The sequence below is a fragment of the Bison bison genome, unplaced genomic scaffold (genome assembly GCF_000754665.1).
Source record: "Bison bison bison isolate TAMUID 2011002044 unplaced genomic scaffold, Bison_UMD1.0 scf7180017864519, whole genome shotgun sequence".
NCBI lineage: Eukaryota > Metazoa > Chordata > Mammalia > Artiodactyla > Bovidae > Bison > Bison bison.
Genome location: NW_011495072.1, coordinates 3,535,904 through 3,558,164, shown reverse-complemented (window position 1 = coordinate 3,558,164; position 22,261 = coordinate 3,535,904). Strand labels below are relative to the sequence as shown.

Here is a 22,261-nt window from a genome sequence, read left to right as displayed (position 1 = left end):
AGGGTTCCAATTTGTCCTTATTCTCACTGGTTAGTTATTGTTATTCGTGGTTTTTTTTTTTTTTAAATTATAGCCAACCTAGTATACGTGAGGGCTTCCCTCGTGGCTCAGTGGTAAAGAACCTGCCTGCCAGTGCAGGAGACATAAGAGATGAGGGTTGGATCCCCGGGTCGCGGAAGATCCCCTGGAGAAGAAATGGCAACCCACTCCAGGATACTTGCCTGGGATATCGCATGGACAGAGGCCTGTGGCAGGCTACAGTCCATGGGGTCATAAAAAGAGTCAGACACGACTTAGTGACCAAAGAGCAACAACAAGTGTAAATGAAGTAGTATTTCATTGTGGTTTTAATTTGTATTTCCTTAATGACTGTTGATGTTGAGCATCTTTTCAGATATTAATAGTTTTCGGTCATATGTGTATCTTCTCTGGAGGGATGTCTTTTCATACCATTTACCCTTTTTTCATTGACTTTTTTTTTTATTGTTGGCTAGTGGAGCTTTTCGTAGTTTGAATACAAAAGTCCTTTAGCAAAATATGTGATTTGAAAATATCTATTCTGTATGTAGTCTTTTCACTTTCTTAATTGTGTCCTTTGAAGCACCCAGGTTTTTAATTTTGATGAAGTCCAATTTATCTATAGTTTATTTTTGTTGCTTGTGGGTTTGGTGTCATATCTAAGAAACCATTGCCTAATCCATGGCTGTGAGGATTTACACCTATGATTTCCTCTAAGAGTTTACGGTTTTAGCTCAAACATTCAGGGCTATGGTCCATTTTGAGTTAATTTTTGTCTGCGGTATGAAGTTGGGACTCAGCTTTATTCTTTTGTATGTGAATACTTAGTTGTCCTGACACCATTTGTTGAAAAGTCTATATTCTTTCCCCCATTGACTTTGGTACACTTGTCAAAAATAATTTAACCATAAATAAAAGGATTTATTTCTGAACTTTCAGTTCTATTCTGTTGATCCTTGTATCTTTTCCTGTACCAGAATCCCATTGTTTCATTACTATAGCTTTCTAGTAAGTTTTGAAATAAGTGTGACTCTTCTCTGACTTTGTTGTTTTTCAAAACTGTTTTGGCTTTATGGGCCACTTGCATTTCCAAATGAATTTTAGGATCAGCTCATTAATAGCTGCATTTTACAGATAACTGGGACTTTGATAGGGATTGTGCCAAATTTGTAAATCAGTTTGGAGAGTATTACCATTTAACAATATGGTTTTCTAATCCATAAACATGAGATGTCTTTCCATTTATTCGGGTCTTTTAAAAATTTTCAGTGGTGTTTGTAGTTTCCAGCATACAAATGTTGAACTTCTTTCATTAAATTTGTCCTAGGTATTTTATTGTTGATACAACTGTAAATTAATTGCTTTCCTAATTTCCTTTTCAGGTTATTTATTGTGAGTGTATAGAAACTGAACTGACTTTTATAAATTGGTCTTATATCCTGCAACCTTGCTGAAATTGTTTATTAGTCCTAATAGTTTTTTGTTGTTGTTTTTGTTGGTGGCTTAGGCTTTTTAAATATAGGACCATATCATCTGCAAATAGAGGTAGTTTTACTTCTTATATTCAGTTTTCCTTAATGCCTTCTAATTACTTTTCTTGCTTAATTGTCCTGGCTAGAATCTCTAGTAAAGTGTTGAACAGTAGTGGAACAAGTGGACATCGTTGTCTATTTCCTGATCTTGAGGGAATTTTTCCTGTTAAGTATCTTTTACCCTTAAGTATCTTGCTAGCTATGGGTATTTCATAGACAGCAAATATTGAGTTGAGGAAGTTTTCTTTCATCCCTAATCTGTTGAATGTTTTATTACGAATTAGTGTTGGGTGTTATCAAATGCTTTCTCTCTGACTATTGAGATTCAGATGAATATGTGGGTTTTGTTCTTTGTGTTATCTGTTTTTATTGTCTATAGGATTTTATTCCATTTTGTTTTGCATTTGTTATTTGATGTTTCTTTAAAACTATTATGAGAAAGAAGGGAGACATAAAATCTTTTATATGTATTTCTAGGTGAGGAGTGGGTATTGAATCTATTACTCAGTTCTTTAAATCTCATCATAACAGATAAAATCACTGTAGCTTACAGGCTGAATAGACTGCTTAAGGTTTTTGCTTTACTGAATCCAGGGAGTTGTCATGGGCTCACAGTTTAATTAAGAGGAGCTGCATCAAATCTAACACCCAGCACATTACAGTAGCCCTGCATAGCTCCACGAGAATATTGACTTGATGCTGAAGAGCTTTCACTTCCTAAAAATCATCGGCACACAGTAAAATACATGTAACAGAGAGGTCTTTCCTGGTACCCACCTTTTTGTCCTCTGTTTTCAGCACACTTACCTGTTGGTATAAGGACCATGTTCCCCAAGGGGCCTTACTGAGTTGTGACATCTTCTGACTCAAAGTATCAGGGGTTTAAATGTGGTTATATGGTTTAAATGTGATGATGTTAAATATTTAATATTTGATGTTAAAAGAATAATAATAACATTTTTCTTCTTAATGGAGAAGTTTGAAAATATAATAAAATACAAGGAAGAATCACCCAATCACCCTTCATCTTACCAGAGACTGTTAATTAGTGGTATTTGTTATCTTAGAATTTTTCCCTTACATGTTTTCTTCGTGACTTTGAAATCAGGCAGTATATGCAATTTTATGACCTGCTTTCCCCCACTTTAACATTATAAGATAAGCATTTTCCATGTTATAAAAAATTATAGGTAAATACCAACTTTAATGACTACACCTGCTAGAATTTGGCTAACCACTTCCCTACTGATGACATGCAGATGGTCTGCAGTTTTGGCTTTCACAGAAATACTGTCCTTTATAGCCTTTTCTTAGGGGCTAGAGTTGGAGCATGGTTTGTGTCAATGTTTGTGTTTAAAAGTTAAGTGGTCCGTGTACTCTACAGATAGGAACCTGGGGACATGTAGTGGCCCTAGAAGTTCACTTAGATTATCTGTGCCATAATCTGTCATCTGTGAAGTTAACCAGACACATTCCCTCACAAAAGCAGCATTACCCAGAAATTGACCACAATAAAAATATTTCTAAGCCTGGGATAATGACCCGTATTAACAGTGAGTTGTTGATTTCGTCCGAAGGAAATCCACTGCTGTGACCAGTTCACAATGCAGGCCTTTTCCTTGGTCCTCGTCTGTGTGATGAGAATGGCACAGATCCTCTGTTGTTCCCACGGCCACGAGGAGAAACGAGAACTGTAACGTGTGATCCAGAAGGCATGTTGGGTTTCTTTGGAAATGTAAAGGAAAGAAAGTGAAATTTGTCCAAATTAGGTAGGGAAATGTGTCCAAATAAGGTAAAGAAAATATGTCCAAATTTCTTAGCTGTTTCTAATTAAGTAAAGAGGAACCGGAATCCACCATGAGGCTCTCCTTGTGTTTTATTATCTCATGTTCTCTGAGAAGGCTCCTGGAACACTTTAAGAAAGCCCCATAGTATAGTTCTATTTTTAACCATGAAATTTCGAGTCAGAGAAAAAAAACGTAGTCCCCGTTGCTCACCATGGTTGCTACTAACCTGTCCTCACAGATGACCATAAATGGCATGAAGTCCCCCCAGTCATCACCACTGAGCCAACTCAGAGCAACGGGCTTGATCCTTTCCCACCTCACTGCTATAAACAGAGCAGATCCAGGGTGGTAAGGACCTGAGCAAACCGTGGCCAAGAGCCCAGTTACTTGAGGGACATGATGCCCAGAAGTGGGTAAAGTTTCCTTGTCCTGTTCGCTTTCATCCCATTCCCTGTGTCTTGGAACTGCCATTCTGTTGGGTTCTCCATCCCCTAGGCCCAATCTGAGTGCTCAGCAGAACCAACCAGAGCTGTCTGATGCCTCAAGGTTTCCATGTTCTACAACCATCCTTCACCTTTCTCCCAGCAAACACAGATTACTCATGAACTCCGTGTTAGAAAAGCCCTCTGTTGAATTCATCTTACTACTCATGTTGAAATAAAAGTATAGGCTTTTCAATTCTTTGCCTCATTGGTTCACATGACCTTTTACTCTCTTTCTCACAGTCATTTCTTTTGGATGTTAAAAAGTACCTTTTCCTTCCTGATAATCTGATTTTAAAGGTAGCTACATCTGTATTCTTAGCTTCAAATGAGTTTCAGAATGAGTGTCCAGGGCCATCTATCTTTGCTTTCAAGAAAACGCAAGGGAAATCCCATAGCATTGGTGTTCTGGAATCATCTTCGGGCTTGCCTATTCCTAGATGTTAGAATTGGGATATGGTAACTATTAAGCTCTTAGGATCAGATTAGCTTAAAGCTGCTTAATAATCTCACCTAAAAAGTAAGCTATCAAAGGGTTAAAACCAAAGAATGCAGTACCTAGCCCCTCTCTCTGCCTCAGGAGGGGATTGGAGCCACAGATTTCTTCCATACAAGGCATACCTTTTTTTAATATAAGTCATTTATTTGTGCCTAGTAATGAAACAGCCAATGATAATTATCCCTACAGCCAAATGCATCCAACTGACTGTGGTAATTATTACTAACTTCTAGCCCTAAATTATTTTTATTTTACCCTTCATATTTTCTTGCCCATACATATGCTCATTACCTTACAACTTACAGCGGTGAATCAGTGATACTGTGAGGAGTCAGCATGGTTTGTGTAGATCCATCTTCTGGCCTTTGGGAGAAGTAAAGGGGTCATTTATAAAAGTAAACTGGGTATTGAGGGAGAATTCCAGTGAAGCAGGCAGGGACAGGTCCTGTCTGGGTGGTATTTAAAAGGAATTTCCAAGCTGCCTCCGTTTCCCCCAGCAGAGTGAAATCGCCTTCAGCCGAACCTTGTAGCAACATCATCATTGTTGGCTTGCCCATCTCCCTACTGGATGTCAGCCTCGTAACAGCAGGGCCCGATGCCAGCACCCAGCACAATGAAGCTACTCAGTCTGTTGGGACCAAAAGCGTCCCTGACTTAGTCCCAAGTGCTCTGATCTCTGAGCCACTCTGGCCTGGAAGTGAACTGTGTGGAGCCAGAAACATCCCTGACTGTACCAGGATGGGAGGTGGGGTGGTCTTGAAATGAGACAGTGGTTGGAATCTTAAGGTGAAGCTCAGTTGGAAGTAGCTTAATTCATGTCTCTCTGAAAAGAAGAAAAACATCCTTAAAAACCTATTTTGTGGACTTAAAAACCTGTTTAGTGGATTTCTAGCCCAGTTCCAAGGAAAGGGAGCCCACATTTAGATGTACATTTGTGCACCAAGAATGGGGTTTAAACAAAAGTGTGAAAGAGGATCATGAAGTGATGTTACTTTCTTCCAGGTCCTATATTCAATGCCTCTGTGCATTCGGACACGCCGTCGGTTATCCGGGGAGATCTCATTAAATTGTTTTGCATCATCACTGTCGAAGGAGCAGCCTTGGATCCAGGTACCTCTCTCCATCCTTTCCCCTTCCTCATACTGCTTTTCTAAGTGTTTCTCATATCATCCCTACTGTGTTACAAATGTGAAGGTCGGGGATTGGATTGGCTATTTATTCCCAAAGTGCCTAGCTCGGTCCTTTGTATTCAGTAGATATTTACTGAGGACTTGTTAAAGTGGATGCCACTATCTGTTAGATGGTTTGAAAACACAGCTAGACATTTGAATGTAAGTTCTCATGGTGATCCAGTGGCCACTTCAGGGGCTAATTCAAGCTGGTTTGCAACCCACTGGAAGAGTCCAGCTCCCTTCCATTTTGTCTTTCGTTTATTCCTTCAAATAGTTATTGAACTCCTATAAACAGGTGCTGTTCTAGATACTGGGAATAGAGAGGCATGATCAAAATTTTCTACGTCTTCTTTCATGGCGCTTGCAGCCTGGTTTATTAAACAGACAAGAAAGAAATCACCATATATGTAGTATCAGATAGTGATTAACACTTGAGAAATACAAATCAGAGTAAATGAGTGGCAAGTAACCAGAGTATGCTATTGCAGTTTAAACTTTTAGGAAATCTTTGTAAATCTTTTCTCTGCAGAAAATATTAGCAGGGCCAACAGGATGCCCAAGAGTTGTGGGCCAGCAGCCTTACACCTTTCTTGCTTGGCCCCCTTAGTATGAGGTGCTGTGCTTCTCACTTAGATCCTCAGGGTTTGAAAGAATATTAAATGTATGCAGGTGTGTCTCTGCCTCCTACAGAGCCTGTGGAGACCCTGACTCCCTGCCTAGGGGCCGCCCGTGCTCTGACCTCTGGTGTCTTGTGCTGCCTTCTCCATCGTAGGCAGAGCCTTGACCTCACACAGATTAGCACCTTGAAAAGGCCAAATTGTGCAGAGCTCACTGAGTTCTTTGCGGAGACCACTGGACATGTGGCCCTGGGGTGGAAATGAAGCAGGTCTTCGTTCTATGTTAAGGGCAAGCTGTCCGTAAACTGAGGGTGGGCTGTAGTTGATCTTGTGTGACCAACAGGAGCAGAGGCCCGGGCCTCCACCCCCTGAGGTCTGACTCCTGCATGGCCCCCGGCTGAAGGTTCACGTGTGTCTAGCTCAGGGTCAGCAAATCTCTCTGTAAGGGACCCAGGTAGGGAGTATTTTCAGTTTTTTTGACTCTGTGGGCCAGATGATCTCTGAGGCAGTTACTCTACTCTGCTGTTGTAGAGGGAAAGCAGCCAAAGAGAATAAACAAATGGGCCTGGCTGTGTTCCAGTGAAACTTTATTTACAAAAACAGGTGGTGGGCTGGCTTGACCTGCAGGCTACAGTTTACTGAACCCTGCACAAGTTGATTGATACCAAAATTGACTCTTGTCAGGAACCTAAATATGATTGAGCTTTAGAGGTAAAAAAAAAAAAAAAAAGGAGAAGGGTTTATGGAAAACATAAGAAAAGGAAAAGGGAAAAAAAAACCATCCAAAACAAAGATCAGTCAGCTCTGTCCTCTGGGGTCAGGAAGGAGCCAACGCTCCTGTGGAGGCTGCCAGGAAAGGGGGAGCAGGGAGGTACTTTGCAAAAGTTGAAATGATTTAATAGTATTTTTGCCTCTAAAGTTTATTTATAAAAAAAATGTTTTTTAAACTTTTTATTTCGTTTTGGTGTATAACCAATTAACAAGCAATGTTGTGATAGTGTCAGGTGAGCAGTGAAGGGACTCAGCCGTAGGTATACATGTATCCATTCTCTCCCAAACTCCTCTTCTCTCCAGGTTGCCACATAACACTGAACAGTGTTGCCTATACTATATAGATGGTCCATTGCAATATTCTTGCCTAGAGAATCCCATGAACAAAGGAGGCTAGTGGGCTACAGTCCTTGGGGTTGCAAAGAGTTGGACATGATTGAGCACAAGCCACCTAGGTTCTTTATGGTTATCCATTTAAAATATAACAGTGTGTATATGTCCTCCCTAACTATCCCTCCCCCACAATCCTTCTGTTTATAAAAAATTAAAAAAAAATGTGAAGCTCATTTATAAGTATACAAAAATGTAACATTTCAATGTCTTTCTCATAAATTAATGGGTCACCAATTGTGCCCTTAACATAAGTCTTTCCCTCCATTGTAATTTCAAAAGCTATAGGTAATTGCAATGTAATTGCAAAAGCTATAGGTAGCTGTTATCTTACACATCACAATTTTCCAGAACTTTGCACTCTTGGACTACATGGGTAGAAGATTCTGAATAATTAAACACAAGTTGTGGTTTCATTTTTCCTCATGTTTCCTATGGGCTGTGAAGGAATTCTCTTCTGGAAAGGATATGTGGCCCAAGTGGGCTGAGTGCCACCACAGTGGGAGGGGTGGAGAGGATCACAGCTCTTTAGAGGCGGGGTCTTAAGTCAGATTCCCTAGAAGCAAAGCCTGAGACAAGCGAGCGAGTGATTAATTGAAGATGTGCCCTCAGGAGGAACCATGAGGGACTGAGGGAATCAAGGTAGAACTAGGAAAGAAGCCAGGCAAAGATCTGAATTCAGAACAAGTGTAACTCCCTATGGGTCGCTGCAGAGCATGGATTATACCATAGAGTGTGAGTGACCTTGTTGAGCTAAGGCTTTTATACCTACCCTCCCCAGTCGTTGGTCATGGTCCACAGTGAATGGCTGGGGAGGGGTAGCGTTTCTTCACCTCCAGGGGTGGCTCTCCTGGAGGTGGCTTCTGTCAGCTAAGGACAGTCCTCTGGAGAAGGTTCAGGTGTGAGAGCTTAGCAGCCGACCCCTGGAGCAGTTGGGGGCCCAGCACTCCAGCTGGTCAGGGCAGAGTGCCAGGAGCATCTGCTGCAGACGGCAGTGCCCTTCCTGTCAGAGCATCTCCTAGTACAGAGTGTGTATGTTGAACTGTGGAGATAAGGATGTTCATGGTGGCCACCTTTTACTGTGCACTTACTACATTCCTGGTGCTATTTTAAGCATTTTATACAGCTGACTAACCATGGGTGCTATTGTAATTTCCTTTTAGAGAGGAGGCAACTGAGTCACTGTGAACTTAAGTGACTCACCCAGGTCACACAGCTGATGAGAGCTAGGATTCTAGCCCGAGTAGCCTGACTCTACAGCCTGGCCACCATACTGTAAGGCATAGCGGGACAGGGGTTAGAGTCCGGGCACAAGTAATATGGACACAGCTGTGACTCTCTGCCTTCAGTAACACCCAGCGTCTGCAGGTGACAGCCGCGCTGAGCTGGTTTTCACTGAGGGCCTGGGAGTGATCTGCTGTGCCCAGGCACTGGCCAGGATGTGAGGACACTGACCACACGCCCTCTGCCCTCCGGGAGTGGGTCATTTGGCAAGAGATGGCCTGCATGCTGGGAACAATCAAAGGTTTTGCTCAAATGCCTTGGTGGATTGATGGGAAGGAAAAAAATGATGTTTTGGTGCCTCAGAGTAGAGAGCTGACATCACATGTAGAGTTGAGATTTGCCTGTGGCCATTAACAGTATTCTTGCCTGGAGAATCCCATGGACAGAGGAGCCTGGCAGGCTACAATCCACGGGATCGCTGAGTCGGACATGACTAAAGCAACTGGGCACTTAACATTTTTATTGTGAGTTGAAAAGGAATTATCATTTGAACAATTTTGTAGAAATTCTCACTTTAGGGGAATTCCTTGGTGGTCCAGTGGTGAGGACTCCATGCTTAACCACTGCAGGGTTCTATCCCTGGTTAGGGAACTCATATCCCACAAGCTGAGAGACGTGGCCTCCCACAAAAAAGAAAAAAATTCTTGCTTTTAATTTTGCTTACATTCTTTTTCTCTGTGTAAGCATCTGAATATGATTTATTTGCCTTATAATGTGCTTTTTGAGGTTATTAGTGTATTTTTACCAAATGGATATTACTTTTTGTTTAATAAAAATTGTGTCATTTAACATTTGTATAGAAAGTCTTGTCAAGTGAATTTAAGATAAAGCAGTGTTTGTGGCCCGCTTTCTTGCCTGCTGGGTGACTCTCGGACCTGACGCAGCTGGTGTCACTTGGTAACTGTTAGAAGAAGAGGTCAGAGGCTTAGGATGTGCAGTCTTATTTCCACGTTCGATGAGAATTACCACTTGTGCCAAAGTCATCTTACTCTTGTGCCCACATTAATTTATTTGAGGCTGTTAGAACCTTAATTTTGCAGAGTACTTTACGATTCCACAGCATTACTCACTGGGACTGTTAAACCGTGTTCAATTTTCTCAGCTTGACATTTTTTTCCTCTTGTTTTGAACTTAAGCACTTCAGGGGGGAAAAAAAATCACAGTGAACGATAAAAATCTAAACTGTTTACAACTCTCCATTTTGTACGATTCATTTTATTATTTTTTTTCCGTTTTTCCCTCCAGTTTTATTAAGATAAAATTGACATACATCCCTGTACAGGTTTAAGGTACACAGCATAATGATTTCACTTATATACATCATGAAATGATTATCACAATAAGTTTAGTGGACATCCATCATCTCACATAGATACAAAAAAGTGTTTTTTTCCCCTGTAATGAAAACTCTTAGAATTTATTCTCTTAGTGTTCATATACATCACGGAGCAGTGTTAACTATCGTCATCATGTGTATACTACATCACTAGTATTTATTTTCTTATAACTGAAAGCTTGTATCTTTTTTTTTTTGAGCCAATTCAACATAAATAAGATTTATACAATTTTCACACAACACTAGAATACAAATTCTACTCAAGTTCCCATAGACTATAAACTAGGAGACACTGGAACATATCCAGGGACATAAAACAAGGTGCAAAAATTTCATGATCTAAAGATACTGAAATCATACAGAGTCTTTGAACAATTCACTTTATGTCCGTATTGTCGCTTACAACTAGTGACCTTCCAGTCTTGGGTTCTTCTGCCTGAAATGCTGAAGGGCCTTGCTTTCTTTGGAGGAGAGAGCATTCTATGTCACCACACACAAGCTTTCCATCCCAAGTTCTGTAGAGGAGACATTTTGGGGCTGTGCTCCTTCAGCTGGGTGGTGGCAGTGGCCTGGTTAAAAGGGTGGATTCTGCAGTTGAACTCCTGGGTTAAGCCACATGCTCTGCAACCTCCCGGCTGTGTGATCTCAAACAAGGTTAATGGGTCCCTCCAGAGATTAGAAAATGTGACCGCACCTTCATGTATGGTTGTTGAGAGGATTCGGGGACACCTAAGGTCCCCAGAGCCGTGCTGGCCCCCAGTCAGGCTGCACGTGTGCTAAGTCACTTCAGTTGTGTCCGACTCTTTACAACACTGTGGAGCGTAGCCTGCCAGGCTCTTCTGTCCATGGGATTGTCCAGGCAAGAATACTGGAGTGGGTTGACGTGTCCTTCTCCAGGGGATCTTCCCAACCCAGGGATCAAACCCGAGTCTCTTATGTCTCCTGCATTAGGCAGGCGGGTTCTTTACCACTAACGTCACCTGAGGTGTGTTATCCATACATGGAACTTCTTCTGCCTGTGCCACTGATCCCAGGGTTTTGGCTTGGTCATCCGTAGACGACATGGCCTTTGACGTGTCCTGGTTTGCCGTGCATTCTTTTGGCCTGGACAAGGCTCCCGTCCTCCTGTCGTCACTGGATCGGAAGGGGATTGTGAACACGGCCCAGAGGGACTGGAAGAGCAGCCTCAGCCTGGAGCGCATGAGCATGCTGGAATTCTTGCTGCAAGTGCATGGCTCCGAGGACCAGGACTTTGGCAACTACTACTGCTCCGTGACTCCGTGGGTGAAGTCACCCACAGGTTCCTGGCAGAAGGAGGCAGAGATCCAGTCCAAGCCCATCTTTATAACTGTGAAGATGGATGGTAAGAATGACACACAAATAACCTTCTCAGTGTTTGGGGAATGGCTTCTCCGCGTGCTTTGCCACCGCTGATGGGATCCAGGTTCTCACCCTTGAGGGATGTGCCTGCTTTCTCTCTAGCCTGGCTCAGGCGTGTACCCAGAAAGAGCACACTCAGCCCTTGCTGTTTTCCCAGCTTAGGTACCGGGTGTGCTGGAGGCACCACTGGGAAATGATTTTTTAAACTTACTGGACAGATTTTCAATGCATTCTGTAAATTCTAGACATAGTCGCTTTGTTGTATGCTAGGGTTGGCACGGATTCTGCCAGGCAGAGGCAGAGAACAACATCGAGAGAGTGGGCCAAGGTCTCTTGGAGGGGCCGTGAGTGAGTTCCTGCCCCTTTTACCCTTCTACTGGTCCTGTGCTGTGCTAGTCGCTCAGTCGTGTCTGACTCTTTGAGAACCCATGTACTGCAGCACACCAGGCTTCTCTGTCCTTGGGCTTTTTCAGGCAAGAATACTGGAGTGGGGTACTATTTCCTCCTCTGGGGGATCTTCCTGACCCAGGGATCGAACCCCCAGTCTCCTTGTCTCCTGCATTGCAAGTGGATTCTTTACCCACTGAGCCATCTGGGAAAGCCCCTTACTGGTCCTACCTTTGGTGAAAGGGGGCTCCTCCCATTCACTCGCACAGGGAGGGTTCTTCACAGAACCCTGAGATGGGAGGGGGAGCTCCCCATCTTGTTGGCTCACACTGACGACCAGTCAGCCTAACTAAGTGGTCAGGGGGCCCCCTCCCCACCCTTCTGCTCTCTAGCCTCCTGGAGTGGGGGACACATTTTCCTTGGTTAACGGAAAACTTGTCTTCTCTGCAGAAAGTGTCAGAGTAAGTGTGAATTGAAAAAACTCACAGACAGAATTCAAGTCCAGGTGCCTGGAAGGATTAAGTAGGAGCCTTCGAGTGCGTTTCCCTGACGATGTGTCAGTTTGGTGGGGACTGGAATTGGAGCCCCAGCTCTTCCACAGATGACTTAGTCTTTCTAATCCTGTGTGTCCTCTCTTGTTAAATGGGATGATAATCTCTCATGGGGCTGTTGTGCTAAATGTCGGGCAAACAACCATGGTGCCAGCCTCCACCCAAGGTTTGCTGGTAATTCGGGGGACGGGGACTTTGTAGGTGCAGGATCTGAACTGTATGCGTTCCTGCAACTTAGTCAGTGATACCATATTTGCCTCTTAGAAATGTCTTGCTTGAAGTCATTCCATATGAAAATCCAGATTTACTGAACAAGCAGGGAGTGATTATTCACTTTGCTAGATAATTTACTATAGTGTTACTTAAAATAGCTCCCCTAGTACACTTCAGTTATCTGATGCATAGAATTGATTTATGTAGGTTTTTTTTTTAAGGATGCATCTGCTGCTGAATGTGTGGTGCCCTTATACTGACTTTTAAAAATCAATCTCCTGCCAAAACCCTAAAAAGCAAGTTGACATTCAAAGATATTGAAGGAAATCTTTTTTTTTTCTGGGTTCCCCCCACCACCACCCTGCCTGCTATGGAATTGGGTGGGGATATATTTGCTCATTTTTGGACACCTATGGCTGAGCTGCTCTTGTTTCAAGCCCTGTGCTAGGTGCAAGACCTGTGAGGTCAGACTCCTGGGGGAGACCCCGGGCAGTGGAGGGGGGAGGCGATGGTCTTCCCTGAGCTGTCCCCACCCCCGCAACACCCCCTACACCCTGCAACTTGCATCATGATTTCTATCCCTCTGATCTCTCCCTCCCAGTGTTGAACGCCTTCAAGTACCCGCTGCTGATTGGCATCGGCCTGTCCACTGTCATCGGGCTCCTGTCCTGCCTCATCGGGTACTGCAGCTCCCACTGGTGCTGTAAGAAGGAAGTCCAGGAGACCCGGCGAGAGCGCCGCCGGCTCATGTCCATGGAGATGGACTAATTGGTGCCAGAAAGGCCGAGACCGAGGGACGGTCGAGGAGCGGTTTGGGCGAGATGAGGACAGCAATCTTTTAATGCGAAGTGTGTTACACTAAAAACCAGTCCTCTCTAATCTCAGGTGGGACTCGGCGCTCTCTCTTTTCTGCATGTCAAGTCCTGAGCGCAGACATGTTTACCAGCACACGGCTCTTCTTCCCACGGCACTTTCTGATGGAACAATCGAGTGTGTGTTTTCCTGACGGCGGCTTTTTAATGGTTAACCTCTAATTTTTTTCTCCTACTGGCTTATAGATCTCTGACTTGTGTGTGTTTCTACCTTTTGTTTTGAGGGGTTGCAGTGAGAAAGGGGTGAAGGCGTTCAGAGTTCTTTGTCTCGGGTGAGATCCGTACGTCTTCCGAGTCAGAGGAAGATGTGCTGAGAGAGCTGCTAAAGGCGACCCTCTACCCCGGCCGAGGGACAACACAGACCAGTGCTGAAGGCTAATGTGTGGCTTTTACTACCCTCCCCACCCCCTATTTTCCAGGGGGTTTAGGCTACATTTAAAATCTAAACCTGCAGTCCGTGACTTCCTATCAAGCCCAAATGCATTTTGGTTTTGGTTTTCTGCTTCTCTGCCCCTTTCCACTTCTTTCGTATTTGCTTTATGTGCGAGTGCTGAAATGGCCCTGGAATTGAGAATTTGGCTCTCCACCAAGCACCTTATCTTGCCACCTTAGCCTTAAGAATGAGTATGAAGAAAAATGCACAGCCCCCTCTGTCCAGGGCAGTGAGAAGCCCTGCAAGGAAGAGGTCGGAGACAAGGAAAGGAACAGACAGTCACTCCCACAGTTCCGAGGCTACCATGCCTCAGGGGGCCCCAGAGATTGCAGAAGGGGGATATCCTGGAAGTTCGATTTCTGCAGTTTGTGCCAGAGGGTCAGTGGTGCAGGGGTGTGTCAGGCGGACAGAGCCACCTCTCTTCCCTGTCCTGCCCTTTGTTAGAGGCTAAAGCCTTGTGGGTCTTCAGGGGGAACCACTGACACCCCATGTCCTTCACGAGCCACTTGGGCTCTTTAATGTGAAGTCGAATTGCTGCTTGCAAGACTGACTTCACAGAATCAGAAATTACCCAGAAGAACCATGCATTTTCTGTCACCTTGTCAGTCCTTCAAGTCTTTTAAAAAATCCCCTGCAGGGGGTTAGTGAGAAAGGGTATACTTTGTGGTGTGTTTGCTTTCCTATTAGGAACACAAAGGAAACCCAGCAATTTATTGCTGTGTGAACAGCCTACAAAGTAGATCTGAGAGTGGTCCGCTTTGCCCGATCACTTGTACCAGGAGTAGGACAGCAGTCCCAAAAAGATTTGTGTCTTGCCCCCACACAGCGCTGGCCTTTCAGAAGTATCCCAGTGGGGTTTCCTGAGGCTCACTGGTGACTCAATCCCCACATTGCATTCTGCCTGCTTTTACCCTGAAGGACCTAATACTACTTTGTCTTCCAAAAGGGAAAAAAAGATTCGTTTGTTTTGAGCAATAAAGTAATACAAAATGATGGCCATTCACGTGCGGCTCTCTGTCACAATGGGCCGGACGAGCTAGACTGCTCCCAGCTCACCATCTTCCCTTCTACTTCCCTCCTCTGTTGTCCACGATTCGTTTTGCACATATGACCAAGTCACCCCCCAGACAGCAGATTGCCACCAAATTTTTCCTTTTGGTTTTGCCCACCCAGGGGACCCCTCATATGATTGAAACTAGATTCTGTACTAACGGTAGCAGAACAGAGGGATTCCGGGCCTAGCATCTGTGGCGGGAAGACGTACCGCAGGCCCGCTCTCCCAGAGCACGAACGGCCAGGGGAAGGGGAAGAGGCTGCGATAGCGCTAGATTTGAGTATTTCCTACATGCCATTTCCCAACTGTGCCGTCTCAGAGGAGGTGAGTCACAGGTGATTGTGCAAACAGGAAATAGACCCAGGTGCTGCGTTCAGAACAGCCAGTGCCCTTTGAGCCCTCACAGTGATCAGCCTCCTAAAAGAAAGTTTAGGATTGTTGTAGTACAGGCCCTTGGAAGGAGGAAAGGATACTTGGCTTTGGATGTGACCCGGGGGCCCCAGGTGTGTGTAAAAACGTGGACGGGTCGCAGCAGACAGCCGGTGGCAGTGAAGGTGGCACGTGCTCACACACTCTACCTTCTCCTTTCGGACTGCTGTTGCATTTCAAGGCTGGGGCTTCTACGGCATCTACCATGCCGCGAGCCCCGCCCTCCATCCACTGGGCTGGTACAAAGTAGGGAGAAGTCACAGGGCATGGTACCAAGGACCGCCTTCCTTCCAGGGACGTGAACATGCTGGAACGTGCGTCCTGGTCAGAGTGTGAGATGTACTCTTGTTATACCAAATGGGGCCCCCTGCTGAGTGCTCTTCTGGAAAAGGTTACCGCAGAAGCGCTGGCATGAAGGCAAGGACCCAGCCACGACTGACACGGATGAAAGTGCACTGCTTAACACAGAGAACCTTGATAGAAAGTTTGACTTTGTTTTTTTTCTTCTAATCGTAAAAATATCCCCAGAAAGAGCCTAAGCTATATTCAGATAAACGCCTGAGAAGTACTTTCCATTGTTTACTTTATAATGTTTACATACACTTTTCACTTTTTTAAAAAAAAGAAAATGCCAGCTCTGACTTTTTAACAACTTTTCAGATTTTTCATGGGACAGTGGAACTCTGACTCACCAACTGGATTTAAAATCTTAATTTAGAAACGTATTTATTTGTGTCTTTTCTCCTCTCCTATCTATGTGGCTTTCCCTAAGATCCTGGTCAAAGTGGCTTCTCCTGCCCAGATCCTTGTCTGTTTTCCCTGGTGGCTCTTGCTTCTTGCTTTGCAGACTGCCTGCAGCCATGATTTTGTCACTGACATCTGTGAGCCAAAGACTGAGCCTCTTTAGCAGGAATAATAAGCAATACTACACAACTTGCTACTTTCAGAAAACCCTTTTTTTTTTTAACCTTCACCGATGACAACAGAGGAAGAAGGGAACTGGGATTTGGGTAAGTTCTCCTCCGCTGTTTGACCAAATTCTCAGTGATAATTATTGTGTGCAGATCACTAGGAGAAAAAAGTTGACTTTCTTTCTTTTTTAGCGTGGCACATACAGATCTGCCGAATTTTCCGTAGACAAAAGAAAGGGTCTTGTGTATTTTTGTCCATATCCAATGTTATATGAACTAATTGTATTGTTTTATACTGTGACCACAAAATATTATGCAATGCACCGTTTGTTTTTTATTTCATTAAAGGAAGTTTAATTTAAACTGAAGTTGTGTGAGGAACTTGATCTTGGCCTCTGTTACCCTTTCATCTCCTCTGCATAAGGGACTGTGGCTGAAGTCCCTTGCCACTTGAGCACCTTCTCATCTCTTGGAATCCCATGAACATGTTGTAGATGTTCACCAAAGATAAAAGAAGAAATGGATTTAACAGGACTAATAGTGAGATTTCCACCAAGCAGATAGGTGAGGGCTGGGGCCCCCTGCTGAGGATGGTCTCTAGGTCTCTCCCTGCATTCTCACGACCTTATAGGACCCTTGTCAGGAAAGAGAGAAGTTAGAGGCTGTTCCTCTCTGCGGATGAGGAAACACACCCAAGTTCTGTGACCATGTCGTGCCTGGAACAGAACAGCTTTTCTGACTCATGACCCAGTCTTGGAGCCAAACAGGTCCAGAAGGTGTTAGCCCCTGTATTAGGAAAAAACAATCCTTTCCCCAGGCTGCTGGCTTCTGAGTTCAGGATAGGAGAGAGTGCTGGGGCTCCCACCTCCCTGCTGGCCCCAGGAGCAGCTGCTTAGCCTCGGCCAGCCTTCCCTATTTGTGTCTCGGGCAGGGACCACCTCACTTGTGAGGTGTTCAGAGGCTGGGTCTGTGTCCTGGTTAACTAACCTCGCCTGGGGCTTGGCCCCAGTCCAGACATATGGAAGGGACTTGTTGTTTTTAGCTGCCAAGTCATGTCTGACTCTTTTGACTCCATGGAATATAGCCCGCCAGGCTTCTCTGTCCATGGGATTTCCCAGGCAAGAATACTAGAGTGGGTTGCCATTTCCCTCTCCAGGAGATCTTCCCAGACCAGGGATTGAACCCACATCTCCTGCATTGGCAGGCAAATTCTTTACCACTGAGCCACCAGGGAAACGCCATAGAAGGGACTAGAGGTTTATGAATGCACAGTGACGCTGTCCTGTGGGAAATGGCCCAATGCTGCATGCTTCTCCATGAAGAGGGAAGATTCTGCTCACATCGAAACACTGACACAGTCAGAGCTGGTCTGCAGCAGTCCCACACCTCTTGCTGAGCCTGTACCTGCCTCAGTTTATATTAAAAGAAAAATAAAAACTTGCTCACATAACTCCTGTGGCCAAGGCATTGTGCTCAGCGCAGAAAACCTCCCACTTATATCCTTTCCTAGAGGGTTTGGCAGCTGCTGTTGGCTCATCCAGAAACCTCTTTCCACCTGTTCCAACTCCTGCTTCTCTGTCAGGTCTCACAGGGAGCCTTTATCTGCCTCTGTAGGTTAGAAGAGAAACCCCTGACAGATGCTCTGGTTGTCTGAAAGTGGCCCGAGGGCAGGGACCTCTTCCCACTGTGACAATAGCTAACCAACACTGGGATGCTTTGATGTGCTGTGCACTTGGGCGAGGGCACGAGGGCTTCCCAGGTGGTTCAAGCAGTAAAGAATCTGCCTGCCAATGCAGGAGATGCAGGAGACCTGGGTTCAGTGCCTGGGGTGGGAAGATCCCCTGGAAGAGGAAAGGGCGCCCCACTCCAGTACTCTTGCCTCAAGGAGTCAGACTTGACCGAGCATGCATACGCATGCACTCGCACCTGGGCAAGAGCCTCAGGTCACCCGAGGTGACCACTGCAGATTTCTTATGTGCTCTTCATGTAACTGGATCTTCGAGCTAACAGCCACCCCATGTCCTCTTACCCACAGACCAGTGTGTGTAGCACACCACTTCAAAACACAGGTTTTATTATTTTGGTGAAGCAGGGCCAGCCATTGAGAAGATAGCTTGTTTCACTCACAGATCCCAAGAGGAGGGGTCACGCCACACCCCAGGGGCCACACGGGGAAGCACCAGCATCCCTCAGGCAGCAGAGGGAGCAAGAGAAAAGCATGGACTGCAGCCCTTGTTTTGGTTTTCACAGGAAGGAACAGGCAAGTCAGGGTAAGCTGGCTTTGGATTGACTAGTTTGGAGAATTTCAGCGGATTCTGGGGCGTAGCAAGTGTCCCTAGTTAGCAGGTGTGATGAGAAAACAGCTATTTTGAGTTGCTGCCTAGGATTTTACAGGATAATAGTGCTGCTCACAGCCAAAGCCTGAACGTATAGATAAGGACCTGAGCTACGGTTCCTGCCCCAAGTCCCCACTTTGCTTTTCCCCAGGCTCCTTTTAAAATAACCCTTTTGAGTTGAGCCTGCAGCCTCCACCGCAGCCACCTGATAAGTAATGGGCGCTTGTTACCCTGCTCTCTATCTCCTGCTCACTGGACACCTGGACGTCGCAGGACTACCCTTCCCCTGGCTCGCTGGGCCCCCAGCCCTGGTTCCTGGGGTCTGTAAGTAATAAATCTTATGACTTAACATTCTTTGTGTGAGTGTATTGAAATTGTGCCTTCAATCAAAATGACCCTGGGTTTCACTTCCTCTGGGTGGGGGTTCAGATGCTGAGGGAGCAACTTGCTGACCCTATGTGGGTGGTTTGTGCTCCTTGTTCAATAGGTTGTGGTCTGCATATGCCTAATTTAATACTCCAGCTATTCCCCTTCTCCCCCCAGCACATCTGGTTCCTGGCCTTGGGGTGATCTGAGCAGGGAACAGTGGTCCTGAGTGTAAAAGCTCAGTGGAGGAGGGGTTTGCACACAGAAGGCGTGAAAGTGAAAAAATGAAAGTTGATCAGTCGTGTCCGACTCTTTGCAACCCCATGGACTCTACAGTCCATGGAATTCTCCAGGCCAGAATACTGGAGTGAGTAGCTGTTCCCTTCTCCAAGGGATCTTCCCAACCCAGGAATTGAACCGGGGTCTCCTGCATTGCAGGCAGATTCTTTACCAGCTGATGGAAGGCATGCTCACAGGCAAATTGGAATGACTTCCTTTCTCTAGGAACTGGTTAGTCCTGGGAGGAGCAGTGTCTCCGGGGTCAGCAAGGCTCTGGATGTCAAAGCATGAAAAACCAGAACTAAAATGACATGATTAATACACTCACTGCTTGGGGCTTGTACACCTGGTTGGCTCAGCTCCACTAGGGGTGGGGAGTAATGCTCACCTGAGTCCTCTCTGTTCTGTTTGCCAGTGTATTTGTGCCACCAGTACTGGTTACTCTGATTATATAATTTCATTGAACAATATGTAAATCAATGAAATATGAGTGCCAGAGAAAGATGTGTTGATGAAAGGAAGATGAATTCCCTGAAAAGACTAGATAGAGGCAGATTGCTTTTTTTTTTTTTTTTTTTTAGTGCTGTCAATTTAAGTCCAGGCAATACAACTATAAACGATTTATGTTTTTATAAATCATAAAAGCATAGGAAGATCTATATTCCATTGACTTTACAAACCTTGGTTTTTTTGTTGTTGTTAATTCTTACTCCGTTTTAAAGAAATCAAACCTGAAAGTTGTAGAAGAGAAGATAGGTTTAGTTTATGCAAAAAAAGAGAGGAGACTCCAGATAATAGACCTGGGCCTGTGTCAAGAGATTGTTGAACAAATACATACTATATGATTGAAGTGAAAATAAAATTTTTAAGATACATAAATGTCTTTTGATAATTCTCATCTTTACCTAACATTTCTGTTAATTGATCAACTGATAGCTCTAATTGTGTCAGATAATGGAGTTTCTCCCATTATTGTCCCCATTCTTAGAGATGAGGAAATTGAGGCTTAAGGAGACTAATTTGCTCAAGATTTGAACCTAGGTCTTTCTGGCTCCAAAGCGTGTACATGTTCTAAATCACTGCACCGGCTACAGTGTCTATTTTAGCCATTCAGTATTTTTGAAGAGATAGAAAGATGAGTAAGAACTGATTCCTGCCCTTAGGAAATTCATGGACTTGTAGGAGAGGGCATGGGCATGTAAATCATTCATTTTATTATGTGGAATAAGTAAAATTATAGCAGTTCATGACAGAGATAGAGGAAGGAGTGGTACATTTTCCGAGGTGTCAAGAAAGGTTTTGCATAGGAGATGCAAACCCAAATTTAAAATTTTTTAAATAAATAGGCATATATCAGGTAGGGAGGGCTCTTAGCAGAGGGGACAGTATATGCAAAATTAGACAGGATGGTAAGAGCCATTCAAAGAAACACAGTGGTTCTGTGTCTGAAAGGTGAGGTGATGGGAAAGTTCTCAAGCACCAGCTCATGAAGATCCAGTCAAGGAGTTGGGACTTGGTCATCTAAAAGTTTGGCAGGGGGGAGGCACAAGATTTATTTTATTTTTTGGCTGTGGCAGGTCTCCCTTGCTGCATGCAGGCTTTCTCTAGTTGTGGTGAACAGGGTCTCGCTCTTTGTTCCTTTGTGTGGGCTTCTCATTGCCGTGGCTTCTCTTCTTGTGGAGCACAGGCCCTGGGATGCTCGGGCTTCAGTAACTGTGGCGTATGAGCTTAGCTGCTCTGCGGCATGTAGGACCTTCCCAGACCAGAGATCGAACCTGTGTCCCATGCACTGCAAGGCGGATTCTTAGCCACTGGACCACGGGGAAACCCCTGAAAGTCTTTATTCAGGAGAGTATGTGGCTATGTTTGCATTTTAGATTACTCTAGCAGAGCGGGGGCTGGGTGCAGGCAAGGCTGGAAGATGAACTGGACTGCATTAATCCAGGTGAAAAATCACTGCTCTCAGTTGTGACACCAGCAGCTACAGTGAATTCATTAAAGGTTTTAGGAAGAACTGACAGGACTGTATAACTAGATGTGGAATGCGGAGGCCAGCCGTGGGTCTGGGAGGATGTCGGTGCACTCAACCACTATGAACAACAGTACCAGTGAAGGAGAAAACAATGATTTTAGCTTTGGACACAAGTTTGAGTTTTCTGTAGGACCTTCAGGTGGAAATGTTCAGCGCAATTAGATAATTGGCCTGGAGCTTATGGGAGAAGTTGGGGGCGGAGATAGATTAGTGATTGTCAGCATACAAACAGGGCATGAGATGTGGAAGCAGCGTGAGGAGAAAGGGCTGGTGACAGAACCCTGAGAAGGGCGTCACTGGGAAGGAACTTCCGAAGCGGGGAGGGAAAATCCCGGCAAGACCATGGTATCAGAGAAGGAAGGAAAGAATTCCGAGCAGGTATGCCAATGGCCGGTCATACCTCATGCCACCGAAGGACCGAGTCAAGGGAGAGCTGAACACTGTCCATGGCTGTGACCTTGGGTGTTTGGGTGAAGTCAAGCCCAGATCACGGTGAGCTCAAGTGCTGGCTAGTTAGGAAATCAAGCAGAATACAGAATATGGGGAAACTCACAGATTTGAAGAGGGGAGGGAAGAGGAGGCAGTTTGAAACTATGGTGAAAAGGTGACTATTTAGTAAGGGAGTAGGCACCTGGGCTGCTTTATGGGCCAAGGAGACCATGAAAGGTCATCTGTGTCAGGGGTACACCTGTACCTAAAGCCCAGGTAAAGCAAACTTCCTGTCCCTTCTCCCCCTTTCTTCCTCCCTTTGGGGCCTATTTTGAGCACTCCTCCCCCACCCCCTTCTTGTTTTAAAATCAGAACTCATTGTCAGTTACTCCCTGTTAGGGAATTGAAGAAGTAGCTCTTCCCAAGGGTATATCTGAAACCAGAAGATGGCCTGGGAATCCCATCTGTTGCACTTTCTCTGCTGCCACCAGCTCCTAGTCCCCATCTTCTCCTTCACCCCCTTTCTTTTACATATGCAGTATTATAGAATAACTCATGTCACTACGTGATCAGTTCAGTTCAGTTCAGTCGCTCAGTCATGTCTGACTCTTTGCGACCCCATGAATCGCAGCACGCTAGGCCTCCCTGTCCATCACCAACTCCCGGAGTTCACTCAGACTCACGTCCATCGAGTCAGTGAT

The 22,261-nt window shown here is 45.0% G+C and overlaps 1 protein-coding gene across 1 annotated transcript in view; it reads left to right on the top strand.

The window, feature by feature from the left end:
- The window catches only part of PTGFRN (prostaglandin F2 receptor inhibitor), a 115,107-nt gene extending 98,624 nt beyond the window's left edge, over positions 1-16,483 (top strand). Inside the window, exons 7-9 of the mRNA XM_010831018.1 lie at positions 5,321-5,428; positions 10,946-11,251; positions 13,021-16,483. Coding sequence (XP_010829320.1) covers positions 5,321-5,428; positions 10,946-11,251; positions 13,021-13,187 — 581 coding nt within the window. The 3' untranslated portion in view covers positions 13,188-16,483. The remainder of the gene's footprint in view (positions 1-5,320; positions 5,429-10,945; positions 11,252-13,020) is intronic.
- The last annotated feature ends 5,778 nt before the right edge of the window (positions 16,484-22,261 follow it).